A 14,124-nucleotide genomic window follows, 5' to 3' on the forward strand; every position below is an offset into this window, starting at 1 on the left:
AAATCAAATGGATTCACGAAATTATCTAGACTGGAAAATACAAAGAAATCTGAAGAACGGAAAGAACCAAAGCACACGAGCTTGTACAAAGGGCATAAATTTGCTTACGTGAACAAAAAAACAGGTAAAAAATGGAAAATATACCAGTTCTTCTGGAAAATAAAGGAAATTGAGTTGCAAAGTTACATAGAACAAGTTATATTGTATATTAAAATGTTTTGCGAATCGAGAAATGTATTTATTTTATAAAAATAACAAAACTTATTAATCTTACATATAATCATTACAAATAATTTCCTGGAAATAATCAGACACAACAAGGGGCAAGATATTTGAAATATTGCAAAAGAAACTTTCAGACTTCCATCAAGTTTATATATTAAATAAAATTATCAGGAACATTACCATATGACTTACTCTAGTATTTTATTACTATATGGCGAAGGTAACTTTTTAAGTATAGTATAGTTATTATCTTTAATAAATCTTGTTAGTTATACAATAACAATTATTATCAATAATTTTTATTTCAAAAGTCTTCTATCTAACGTTTAATGTACCCTGTTGTATCAAAACAATGGTAATTGTTTATAATAAAGCCCATTATAATGTAAAGAAAACGACAACAGTCGTGCTGCCATCTGTGGACATTTATTGAAACTGTCAGGAAAAATGGATATGCAAAGTATTTGTAATCAATGAATCAGTCAGTCTCTGTATGTTGTATTCCTGTGACCTTTTTAAGATAATGTTGAACCAGTAGTTACCTTCATTTGAAACAGTATTAGGAACATTTGCTGACGACACAGTCATTATGACAAAACATATATCTCTGCCTAAAGCTATAGAAGAGCTTTCTCTTGATAAGTCAATAAATATGATTATAACTCGAATGATTTAAGTAGTTTAGTATAGATGGCGCTCTGAAAAATGTTGGTCTTTGCTTCTGGCAACGCTGGGTTGGTAGAAATTTCTAAATTAACATCTAGATTGATATGAGTGTCTGTGATGGTGTACTCGGATTGCTTTCGTTAGATGGCGCTAACGTAACAATTTCTTGATGAAATGGCGGAGGTACCGGGCGACGAGACAAGGAATATTATTTTTAACGCATTTTTTTGCATATTCGCTGGTCCTTCGCTAGCTTCTGTTAAATAGCGATGGTGTTCTAACACTCCATCAACACCCAGTGCCGTATTTGGCCCTTTTTTGTCGTTCATTTTCCGCGCCAATTAAAATCGAATGTTGCATGAGTGTCGGCTCGAACCGTGTGCGGGGAGGACGGAGACGTGTCGTTTATTAAAGTTTTACGTCGTCGCAATGCAAGTTAGCGTATTAAATTCGGAGGCATCCTTGTTTATGGGCGAATTGTGTCGCAGGCGACTGCGACCGAATTTTGCAACGTCTCTTATTTAGACATTAACCGGAGGCCCCTGCCTCATCCTCCATCATAAAATGGAACGATAAATGTTGAACTAGCAATATTACCGGTTTAATTAAAATAACCCCCGCACACCTGCTCCCGGCTGGAAAATCATAAATTCCGTTTTATAACGAGGCTGCGTGCAGCTATCTATCCATCCATCGGTTTCGATGCTGTTGTCTCGCGGTTTAATCTGGTTTGGGTTGCGCGACGACGAGAGGGTTTATGGTGAAGGTCCATTGATCAGGCCCAGTAATCTGGGGAGGATTCCCAACAAAAGGATCCTGTCAGCTTTCCCAGTGGTGATCCCCGATACAATTACAAGGTGTTCTGTGATTTTTCCAGAAATAAACTTACCTATTTTTTTATAAATTAAGTCCATCCTACATTCTTTTCTGTTCGGAAATTTGGTACTTTAACTAATACTTTTTCCATACATATAGTCGTGAAAAATTCAGATTTTTGCCATTTTCATATTTTCTCTTGTCGTTTCCGTTAAAACAATCGCAGTTTAAAGAAAGTAGCAGATATTATATAAAAATTTTACGCTGAATCGAATGGTAGTATAACAATTTTTCAATAGCTTTTACTTTTAAAGTTATATAATGAAAAGTATATTTTCAAAAAATTAGTAGAGGTTAGGTTTATATCACGTATCTTTAAAACAACAAACTCTAGAGCATTTTAACATAGATTTTTGTTTACTTCGCTCTAAAATACAAATATTATGAGGGTTTCATCTTTATCTGAGAGATAAAAATTTCTAGCATTTTTTCCATATATGTAGTCGTGAAAATTTGCGATTTTTTACCATTTTCACATTTTCTGCTGCCATTTCCGTTCAAATTATTGAATTTTAATGGAAATTGCAGATATTATAAAGAATTTTACGCTGAATCGAATGGTGGTATAATAATTTTTCTATAGATTTTACTTTTCAAGTTATATAATGAAAAGTGTATTTTCAAAAAATTAGTATAATTTGGCTTATATCACGTATCTTTAAAACAACAAACTCTAGAGCATTTTAACATAGATTTTTGTTTACTTCGGTCTAAAATACATATATTTTGAGGGTTTCATCTTTATCTGAGAGATAAAAATTTTTAGCACTTTTTCCATATATATAGTCGTGAAAATTTGCGATTTTTTGCCATTTTCACATTTTCTGCTGGCATTTCTGTTCAAATAATTGCATTTCAATGAAAATTGCAGATATTATAAAGAATTTTACGCTGAATCGAATGGTAGTATAACGATTTTTCAATACCTTTTACTTTTAAATTTATATAATGAAAAATGTATTTTCAAAAAATTAGTATAATTTGGCTTATATCACGTATCTTTAAAACAACAAACTCTAGAGCATTTTAACATAGATTTTTGTTTACTTCGGTCTAAAATACATACATTTCGAGGGTTTCATCTTTATCTGAGAGATAAAAATTTTTGGCACTTTTTCCATATATATAGTCGTGAAAATTTGCGATTTTTTGCCATTTTCACATTTTCTGCTGCCATTTCTGTTCAAATAATTGCATTTCAATGAAAATTACAGATATTATAAAGAATTTTACGCTGAATCAAATGGTAGTATAACGATTTTTCAATACCTTTTACTTTTTTTATATAATGAAAAATGTATTTTCAAAAAATTAGTATAATTTGGATTATATCACATATCTCTAAAACAACAAACTCTAAAGCATTTTAACATAGATTTTTATTTACTTCGCTCTAAAATACATATATTTTGAGGGTTTCATCTTTATCTGAGAGATAAAAATTTTTGGCACTTTTTCCATATATATAGTCGTGAAAATTTGCGATTTTTTGCCATTTTCACATTTTCTGCTGCCATTTCCGTTCAAATTATTGAATTTTAATGGAAATTGCAGATATTATAAAGAATTTTACGCTGAATCGAATGGTAGTATATTGATTTTTCTATAGATTTTACTTTTCAAGTTATATAATGAATAGTGTATCACATATCTTTAAAACAACAAACTCTAAAGCATTTTAACATAGATCTTTGTTTACTTCGCTCTAAAATACATATATTTTGAGGGTTTCATCTTTATCTGAGAGATAAAGATTTTTAGCACTTTTTTCATATATATAGTCGTGAAAATTTGCGATTTTTTGCCATTTTCACATTTTCTGCTGCCATTTCCGTTCAAATAATTGCACTTTAATGAACATTGCAGATATTATAAAGAATTTTGTAGAAGTTAGGTTTATATCACATATCTTATAATAATAAACTCTAGAGCATTTTAACATAGATTTTTGTTTACTTCGCTCTAAAATACATATATTTTGAGGGTTTCATCTTTATCTGAGAGATAAAAATTTTTAGCACTGTTTCCATATCTTTTCACAGTCGGGAAAATTTGCGATTTTTTGCCATTTTCATATTTTCTGCTGCCATTTCCGTTCAAATTATTGCATTTTAATGGAAATTGCAGATGTTATAAAGAATTTTTCGCTGGATCTAATGGTAGTATAACGATTTTTCAATAGCTTTTACTTTTAAAGTTATATAATGAAAAATGTATTTTCAAAAAATTAGTATAATTTGGCTTGTATCACATATTTTTAAAGTTATCTATTCTATTCAGTTCATAATCGTTCTTTGTCAAGTGTGGGATAAGAGGAACATATGAAAGTAAGTTTATCCGCAGAAAATTTACCGCAGTACTCTCCAAAGTATTCCAAAAATAAAAGTGACTGTTAGACGCTCTTTAAAATGAAATCCATCGTTTGGACAATTTATTATGACATCAAGCACCTCTAAAGCAGAAATTCGGTGATCAAATTACTGCTGCTTGAATGGTTGCCTTTATTTTCTGGTGACTTATTATATCTGATGCTACACTAATGATGTTATCAATATTATTTTGAACATGAATAATACTGCGTTCAAAATTATCGATAGGGTCTCTTATTCCACTAGGTTAGATTTTTATTTGCTGCAGTTGGTTAAGAAGGACATCTACGTGGGGCATCACATGATGGAATAAAGTTAGCCAAAAGACCGGATCATTTAATGTACGGCTAATAAAGGCTGCTGCAATACAGACTGCGTTGCAGGATAATTGATTCTACTTCATCCATACACTGAATGAACTGTTTTCTATTTGGCCACTCATCACCGCTGCCCCATCGTAGCTTTGTGCGATTAGTTTGTTGGCCGAATTTTGAATTAAAAGATTTATAATGCTTAAAATTGTTTTACTAAGTGTTTCTCCATCAATTTTTAATTAAGGCCTTAAGAAGTTCCTAAAAATAACTACCAGTTGAGATTTTCCAGCAACATCAGTTGTTTGGTTCACCATATTCGCCAAAAATGAAGAGTTATTAATATCCTCAATTATATGTTCATGAAAAACTGTAAGGACACACTGTAACAGATAGTTCTGTATTTCTCTGGAGGTGCCTTTAACTACCGAAGCATTCTTTAAGTGGTCACTTTTAGTTGCATCTAGTCCAGCTTAAAAATTTATTATTTTAAGTCCGCGAAATATCCCCCATTTCTAGGAAGTCGTTTTCATCGTCTTTCAACAATGTTTTCACATTAATTAAATTAAAGAGCAGTTCCATAGTCACAGTTAGTAATATTGTTATTATCAAGTGGCCGAAAGTCGCGTAAAATTACGATGCAGATAACCTATATCACATACCGAGCTGGACTAAATGCGGTCGGTCTTGGATTAGACTGTTTGGTGTGGCCCTGATAAATAATAACGATAGCGTGCGTCTGTAGCCTACCGACACTAGGTTATTCCACCGGTCCAAGTTAGTTCCGTGGCTCACACTTCCATGGCAGTTTTTCATCATTTATTACAACGAGAATTCGCGAATGCGAGAATGGGATTTGCTTTTTGGTAAGTAATAGAAATCACTGCAGCACCAGCCGCTACTCTGCTAAATAAATCCTTCGATTTGTTTTTACTACATTTATTGTAGACCAACTGATGACTAGATGTTAGCTGTGAAGAACGGACAGCTAACATAACAATGACTTCTTTGTACTTCCGGAAGTACAAAAATTGCGAACTATCCCCTTACGTAACGTCGGCGACAAATAATTTGAATGTTCAGGTCGGAATAACGCGAAATGATGTATTAACTATAGCTGGCTTAGCAGTCACAATGACTCCTTATTACAGTCATTACCTGACCCACGAAGCATACACATTAAAAAGCCGTTATGATGAGAAAAATGAGCTACGCGATCCCCCGGTAAGTTAATTCGATCTCTCGAACTCGGCAAAAACCGCGCGCCAATTGAAGACACACCATAAATTTCCCCTGGTGCAGGCATGGTATGTAATTTTTTTCCCGTTGTGTCTACGAAACCGATGAAAAAACCGATACCACTTTATAAAGGCATACTTATGTTAATGATAATATTGAGGAGGATGCTTATTGATAATTAATATTTACATGATTAACTACTTCATTTCCTGCCTTTTTCTCGCGTAAAAACAGTAATAGATCAATCGTTTTTTTCTTCGTTAAAATGGATCCCTTTATTATTAGTTGCCCTTTTGCTTTATATAATGAAACAGAATCAACGAAAACGTTCTAGATATATCCTCGAAAAGAACAGTGAACTCATGTCACTACATGATCGCAGTGTTGCCGAATCAACTTTGACTTTTAGTTTTTTTGGCTTTAACATATGGTATATCCAAAATAGAAGTGAACTCACTTCATAAAGATGTATAATGTATTGCCTGTTACAGATGGTAATTTCGTTTCAATAGTTCTAGTTAAAAGAAGACAAAATGCTGTCTGCTGCGTTCGAACGTATAACAGATTAACCTATCCAATTCGTTTAGTTGTCAAATATCTGCAAAATTCTTCAAAACATTAGTGATATGAAACATAAGACGTTCTAAGCCAACAAACGTTACAACAATTGCTTTGCTTGTTTTGATACATTTCCAGTCGCTGCTTGATATTGGTGATTACTCTGATTGAAAATGGCGAGGCCAATAAATAGTCAGCCAGAAACATTCACTCTTGACAAGACGCTATTAAAAAGAATGTCTATCAACAAAAGTCGATGAAAGGTAAAAGTTAGAATAGCATTTGATTAGGTTCTGTTAATCAAAATATTCTTCGTGTTAGAAACAGGAAGGTTTTTATTCCTTCAGAAGAGTTAAAGTTTTATTCCAATTCCAAACACAACAACCATGGACAAATGAACTATACGTTTTCGCTATGATTTGAAAATCAGATGTTAAAGGACTAGGAGAAAACATCTCTTATTGTAGGACAATGCACCATACAACCATATAATCCTGTGTTGGAAAAGGCCTCAATAAATAGTTTTCAAAATATAAAAAATGCAAAATGTTACAAACAGTAAAATATCCCAATCGTTATTTGGTAAATATAAATGCTTAATTGTGTTTTGTATAATTTACTTTTTATAAATAGATTTAAAAAAAGATACACAGTATATCAGAAGGCTGAACAATATGGGAAGAGTGTGTAACGTCAATAAAATCGAATTGTTATGGGATGTGTTAAAGAATTTGTACAATAAACATGCTGGTCAAGAATGATGTACAAGCAAGAACTGTTTGTATATGTGGAAAGGAGGATTGTCTACAATAATACATCTAACATAGTTGTAAAACATATTAGAGGTGTGTGGCTCTAGTTTGATACACATATTTAATATTAAAAAACACAGTTAACAAAAGTTAAGAAACATTTGTGAACACTATAATTTGGACGCCCTCTATTAACAACATTCCTAATATAAATAACCACATATTCGTGCTTAAAAATGCTTAGTTCCTGCTATATAATAAAACAAGACATTCTGTAATAAATAAATTATCATTATTAGATAGTTTTCGCAAAGATAATATAATTTAATGCGCCATATTGTTAGAGAATGATGAGAAAAGTTTTTAATGTGCCTCATCGCTGGCTAAGATGTATTCAAGCTGAAGCCGAACTGGTATTTAGATAATATATAATATTTCCTTCCCTAAAGTTTCAAAATAAATGTTTCCTCTAATATTAGTTTTAATATTAAGCCAATGTTTTTAACATTAGAAGATATTTATTAATAAGGTCTTGTGCCTCCATTTTCTTTTAGAATTTGCATTAAAACTGCTGTAATTCCTCAAAGATTGGATTCGTAGAGTGTCTGACTAGTTTCCAACGAAACGTTGTCACATTCTTGTATTAAAACATCTGTCAATTGCTTCGATGATGTCGAAGATGGAAATCTACTCCTTATTTTCTATATTAAAGTTTTGTATTTTGTATTTTAAATTTTAAATAAAAATTGTTTAATTACTGGATATTTTAATTTAAATACACGAGTTTTGTTTCGTATTTTAAATACACAAGTGATAGTATTTTGTAAGTTGTATGTTAACTAGAGCAAAATACATTGTCCAGCTCTGGTTGTACCACACAAGTTCGAAAACTATTTGTTGAATAGTGTTATATAGCTGGAGGTTATAAACTATATCGGTTGGTTCGCGTCTTGCTAAATTTAACATTTCCTTAATATATTTCTGCATTGTAAGGTATTTTAAAAATTGTTATATGGTATACTAGCGACCCGCCCCGGCTTCGCACGGGTGCAATGCTGATACTAAATTAAATACACTACAGAAAAAATATGAACGTTGTATATAAAAACATAGCGGCCCGCTCCGACTTTGCACGGGCATAAAATATATATGCCTATGTCCCTCAATGAAAACATGATTAAAATCGATCCAGTATTTTTGGTTCATTCATTACTGCCCTTGGCCTGCACGCATTAAATTTGGAGTAAAACAATTCCTCTTCCCCTATACTTACTATGAAGATTTCCTGCTATCTTTGGAATATCTAAATTCATACAATTTTTATTACATGACACATTTTTAAACGCAAATTTTAAATTTGTAATATCTCCGAAAATATTTGTTTAATTTACATGGTGTAAGGAACCATATTGATCTATATTAATTGCACACTGTATTTAAGGTACTTAATCCGATAAGGATTAATGCCGTATTGTTTAAAATAGCTTCGTAAATAAGCCGTTTTCTCACGTAAAAAGTAAACAATAAAAATGGTTAATGTGGGTTATCCCTAAAAGATAAACATATACCATCGCGGACTTTTTTGTAGACCTTTTTATGGTGTACAATACTGTAGTACATTAATTTGATGCAACTCGTAGGGTTAGGCAGCGTTTTTGCTAATTGCTAAATAAGCCTAAAAAAATAGGTTAATTTACGACATCACGTTAGAAACCTCTAAAATTAGCAATGTTGCCTTAGTATATTATGCATGTATTATACATATAAACCTTCCTCTTGAATCACTCTATCTATTGAAAAAAACCGCATCAAAATCCGTTGCGTAGTTTTAAAGATTTAAGCGCACATAGGGATATAGGGACAGAAAAGGCGACTTTGTTTTATACTATGTAGTGATTATAATAAAATCGTGTATTTGTTCGTTGGTGGTTTTCGTGAAGTCAAGAAGACGGTCTACGGACGGCACAGTCCGATCCTGTGTTACCTGGCCATCAAAACCGAGTTGCCGGCATTACGAGCACATAAAACGCGCTCGAAACTGCAGTCCGCACATGCAGGTCCCCACCACGCCAACCTCGTAAACGGCAGCGTCCGCGTCTCCTCGTCATACCGTTGCACTCCGATGCAACTAAGAGTCGCGCCGCCGTTCCTCCGACCGCAACCACCAACCTCCTCGTCGTCGTCGTCGTCGTCGTCGTAGTCGTCGTCGCGCGCGACAGTACCGCGTCCCGTCCTCACCCAGTGACACACGCCATGTCGACCGTCGCCTCCGAGCCGCAGGACTTCGACGCCAAGAGGGCGTCCGTCGCGGGCGGTACCTCGTCGTCGTCGTCCTCGGCCGCCCCGCGCACCCCCCCGAATTGCGCCCGCTGCCGCAACCACCGCAAGAAGATCGCCCTCAAGGGCCACAAGCGGTACTGCATGTACCGTACGTGCAAATGCGAGAAGTGTCGCCTGACGTCGGAGAGGCAGCGCGTGATGGCCATGCAGACGGCCCTCAGACGGGCACAGGCCCAGGACGAGGCCATGCTACGCAGCGGCAACCTTGACTTGTCCATGGTGCCGGTGCCGCAGAAGACGCCTAGCCCGGTGCAGGCCGCCGACCTCACCAGTTTGGACTGCGACTCGTCCGTTTCGTCACAGTGTTCAAATCCCGCCACCGTGGCCGCGGCGGCCACGTCTTCCGCCGCCGCCACCTCTTCGGGGGTTGGGCGGCGTCCGTCGCCCGTTATGGCCGTACCGGCCACCAGCACCTCGATGCAGGTGGGAGTAACCGGCGAGATACCACCCTACGAATACAAACGTAAGTACTATCTTGTTTATCAGTTCGGAAACTTTGCGAAAATAGTCCGGTGTTTATATTATTGAAACTTCCCAAGACCCAATCTGGAAATATCTCAGTATATCTGAAACTCTTGAATTTTTTAGTGAAAAATAACATGATATATTGAAAGCTCTGGTATTTTATATAAAACTATTAATATCACTTGGGGTTCATCAATTTATCTTCATCTAACCAAACCTAGTGCTGTTCTATAAGCGCGTAGTCGGATGAAGCCAGGTCTGTAGAATATAACGGGTGCAATTAAACTTTCCATCCAACTAATGTCAATAGATCTTTAACTGAGAAAATAGTCTGGTGTTTATATTATTAAAACTTTCCCAAGACCCAGCCTGAAAATGTCTCAGTATGAGCTGAAACTCGTGAATTTTCTAGTGAAGAATAACATGAAATATTGAAAGGTGAGGTAGTTTATATAAAACTATTAATATTACTTGGTATTCATCTATATATCTTTGTCTAACCAAACCTAGTACTGTTCTGCAAGCGCGTAGTCGGATGAAGCCAGGTCTGTAGAATATAACGGGTGCAATTAAACTTTCCATCTAACTAATGTCAATAGATCTTTAACTGAGAAAATAGTCTGGTGTTTATATTATTAAAACTTTCACATGCCCCAGCCTGGAAATGTCTCAGTATGAGCTGAAACTCGTGAATTTTCTAGTGAAGAATAACATGAAATATTGAAAGGTGAGGTAGTTTATATAAAACTATTAATATTACTTGGTATTCATCTATATATCTTTGTCTAATCAAACCTAGTGCTGTTCCATAAGCGCGTAGTCGGATGAAGCCAGGTCTGTAGAATATAACGGGTGCAATTAAACTTTCCATCTAAGTAATGTCAATTGATCTTTAACTGAGAAAATAGTCTGGTGTTTATACTATTAAAACTTTCACAAGACCCAGCCTGGAAATGTCTCAGTATGAGCTGAAACTCGTGAATTTTCTAGTGAAGAATAACCTGAAATATTGAAAGGTGAGGTAGTTTATATAAAACTATTAATATTACTCGGTATTCATCTATATATCTTTGTCTAATCAAACCTAGTGCTGTTCCATAAGCACGTAGTCGGATGAAGCCAGGTCTGTAGAATATAACGGGTGCAATAAAATTAAATGAAATATTTAATGAGATATTAAAATTGTATTTCAGTTTGTATAAAATTAAATCTTTAAAAATTAAAATCTAGGGAAAATCATCTAAAATTCGCTGTTTATTTTACTAACGAAAACTCGTTCCAATTTATTTATCTAAAATATTGGCCATTATGTATTGATACATTTTCCCCATCTCTTAAGCAATTTATAAATGGATGACACTGTGTGCGAAGTGCTCTTTTGCAAACACGTAGTCGGATGGAGCTAGGTCTGGAGAGTATGATGGGTGCAATAAAATATCCCTACCAAATGGTATCAATACTTCTCTGACTGGAGTTGCTAAATGAGACCACGCATTGTCGTTCTGCAAAATCATCTTATCATATCTTTGAGCGTATTGCAGACGTTTTTTCGATCAATACACCATTCAAATTGACTTGATTTGTAGTAGGTAGTGATCAGTATTAACTTTTTAGACTATTTCACTTTCACCAGACGCAATGGATGGGTCCTCTTCACCAGGTGATAACCATACTTTTTGGCACCCGTTACTATTCATTACAGATATGACTTTCATGTCACTGATGATTTTTCGATTTTCTGTTTGTCTGTTTCATTCAATTCATGTTGCGCCGTCTTTGCATCGCTTATCCTTTCCAAACTGCGATTTGGTTCACTTTCAACATTTCTGACGATCGTTTTTGAGATTGTGTTGGGTCTTCATCCAATAAGTCCTGCGATTCCTCATCTACAAAAGCCGGAAAGTAACTACCAACACATCTGGTATACTCTTCATAAAAATGAACATGAAATCGGGCTTTTTTGATATCCAATCTTGTTTTGTTAAATGATTTTAAACTGTTTCCAATCATACTTTGAATAGATAACATTTATTACTGATCATTTCACGACTATTTTGAGAATTTATTTATTTAGAGTTAATATATTACAGTATAAATCTCCAATTGCACATTTATTTGAATGTAAATTAATGGAAGAAATGGAAGAAATGATATCAAACCAAAGGAGATAATTAGTCATCCGATAATTTACGGCAATTGCATAAATACATATTTCACAAAGAAACTAATACTAGTTATCTGTTATATAACAATAAAACAATAATATTCTAACCAGTTTACTGTTGTTTTGTTATATCATTTAAATTGATACACTAGTTATACATATTGCCAGAGAAGTATTTTATTCAATTCCGCTTTTATACGAGGGTAAAGTGAAATATTCTTGGTCTGATAAATACATGGCATCCAACATAAATACATGGCAGCAAGAATGGATGTTTGGAACCAATGTTCTGCCTGTTGCTCTCCCAAGGAGTTTTTTTAGAGTATTAAAGGGCTTTGAGCAGAAAAATAAAATGATTCTTTGTCTGAAAATTACGGTCTTTCACCCTATCTTTGAAGACGATCGCCCCTTCATTCGACGAAAATTTCTTCTCAGCGAGCATTCTTTTGAGATCTGAGAATAGGAAATAGTCGCTGGGGGCAGATCTGGAGAATACGGTGTAGGAGGAAACAATTCGAAGTACAATTCATGGATTTTTTATACGGTGCATTGTCGTGGTGAAGCTGCTTCTCTTTTTTCAAATGCAGCCGTTTTTCGGCGATTTCCTCCTTCAAATGATCCAGTAACGCTGTTGATGGTTCGACGATTTTGTCCTTTAGGCGGTCCACTAACGCTATGTGATAGTCGCTGTTGATGGTCCTTCCTTTTTCAAGGTAGTCAATGAAAATTATTTCATGTGGGTCCCAAAATACAGACGCCATAACCTTGCCAGCCGACTGTGGCGTTTTCCGACGCTTTGGAGTGGGTTCATCGTGTACAGTCCACTTGGATGACTGTCAATTGGACTTCGGAGTGAAATGATGGAGCCATGTTTCATCCATTGTCACAGATCGACGTAAATCTCAGGTGTATTACGCTTGATCATCTTCAAATACTACTCCGAATCATCAACTCGTCCTTGTTTTTGGTCAAAAGTGAGCTCGCGCGGCACCCATTTTACGCAGAGCTTTCTCATACCCAAATATTCGTGAAGGATATGCTGTACATGTTCAGTTGATATCTTTAGAGTGTCTGTATTTCATTCAGTTTCAATTTAGCGTCATTGAAAATCATTTAGTGGATTTTTTAATGTTTTAGTCGCTAATAACCTCTTTTGGGCGTTCACCGCCTTCGGTGCTCGTTTTACCACGTCTAGACTTAGCATGCCAATCCTTGATGGTTGATTTTCCTGGGGCAGTGTCCGGAAACTCGGCATCAAGCCAAGTTTTCGCTTCAACTGTATATTTTTCCTTCAAGAAGTAATATTTTATCAACACGCGAAAATCCTTTTTATCCATTTTTTTTCACAATAACAAACTAGTGACATAATCATTATATGTATAATAATTGCAAATAAATATCTAGTATGAATAACAATTACAATCAAGTTAGTTGTGAATTCTCAGCATTTGCTTATATATTCTTTCACTATTCGAATATTCTTGTTTTTCAGTAAGTTTTTTCAAACCTTGTCATATAAATTAATGATTATCATTAAAGTATTTTTTTGTTATTTTATTATTAATAATGAAATAGATTATTTAAATGCTATTAATTCGACATTAATTATGAGAAATAACAGTTTTCCAATCTTGCAGAGTGTGATTTATTGCGAAAAATTATGGTGTTTTGCATTATATAATTGTATAACCCATTAGTCAATTAAGTCTCTAGTGTACTGCAGAATAATTTGGTTTTTTTATCGTTGACAACTTTAATAGGCTAATACAACACCGTCTGATATTTTCATATCAGTCACTCTGTCGTTCATCTCGCGCATCTTTCAAAACTCTTTGGAGGCCTGTCTAACATTTTTGTCTTGAACAGCTGCCGATTTCTATTCTAAAATTATTCCACTAGTACAGATACTTTAATCCATTCATTTTTTCATTATTGATTCACCTGGAACCTAAATATCGAGCTGCTTCTTTGGTACCCAGTCTTGTGTAAATGATCATCATGTAAATGATTTTAACTGAAGAAACGTATTACTCTACCTTTATATCTAGAATGTTCTATGAAATATTACCTTTCAAACGCTCTGTATTATGGTTTCGTTGAATATGTTTTATTGGATACATACGACTTTGAAATCATCTGTTATGAAAAACCGGAAATAT

At 34.6% G+C, this 14,124-nt stretch overlaps 1 protein-coding gene across 5 annotated transcripts in view; it reads left to right on the plus strand.

Moving 5' to 3' along the window:
- The first annotated feature begins 9,032 nt into the window (after positions 1-9,032).
- Positions 9,033-14,124, plus strand: part of dsx (doublesex) — a 141,990-nt gene continuing 136,898 nt past the window's right edge. For 2 of the 5 annotated variants that reach the window (XM_076411918.1, XM_076411920.1), the window contains exon 1: positions 9,045-9,799. In XM_076411918.1, coding sequence (XP_076268033.1) covers positions 9,250-9,799 — 550 coding nt within the window. In that variant the 5' untranslated portion in view covers positions 9,045-9,249. Of the gene's footprint in view, positions 9,800-14,124 lie in introns of all 5 variants that reach the window. The other 3 variants (XM_076411919.1, XM_076411921.1, XM_076411922.1) reach the window with 2 other exon arrangements.

This window comes from Rhynchophorus ferrugineus, unplaced genomic scaffold (genome assembly GCF_030347505.1).
Source record: "Rhynchophorus ferrugineus isolate W39M unplaced genomic scaffold, kcgeb_rfMv2 rfM8, whole genome shotgun sequence".
Classification (NCBI taxonomy): domain Eukaryota; kingdom Metazoa; phylum Arthropoda; class Insecta; order Coleoptera; family Curculionidae; genus Rhynchophorus; species Rhynchophorus ferrugineus.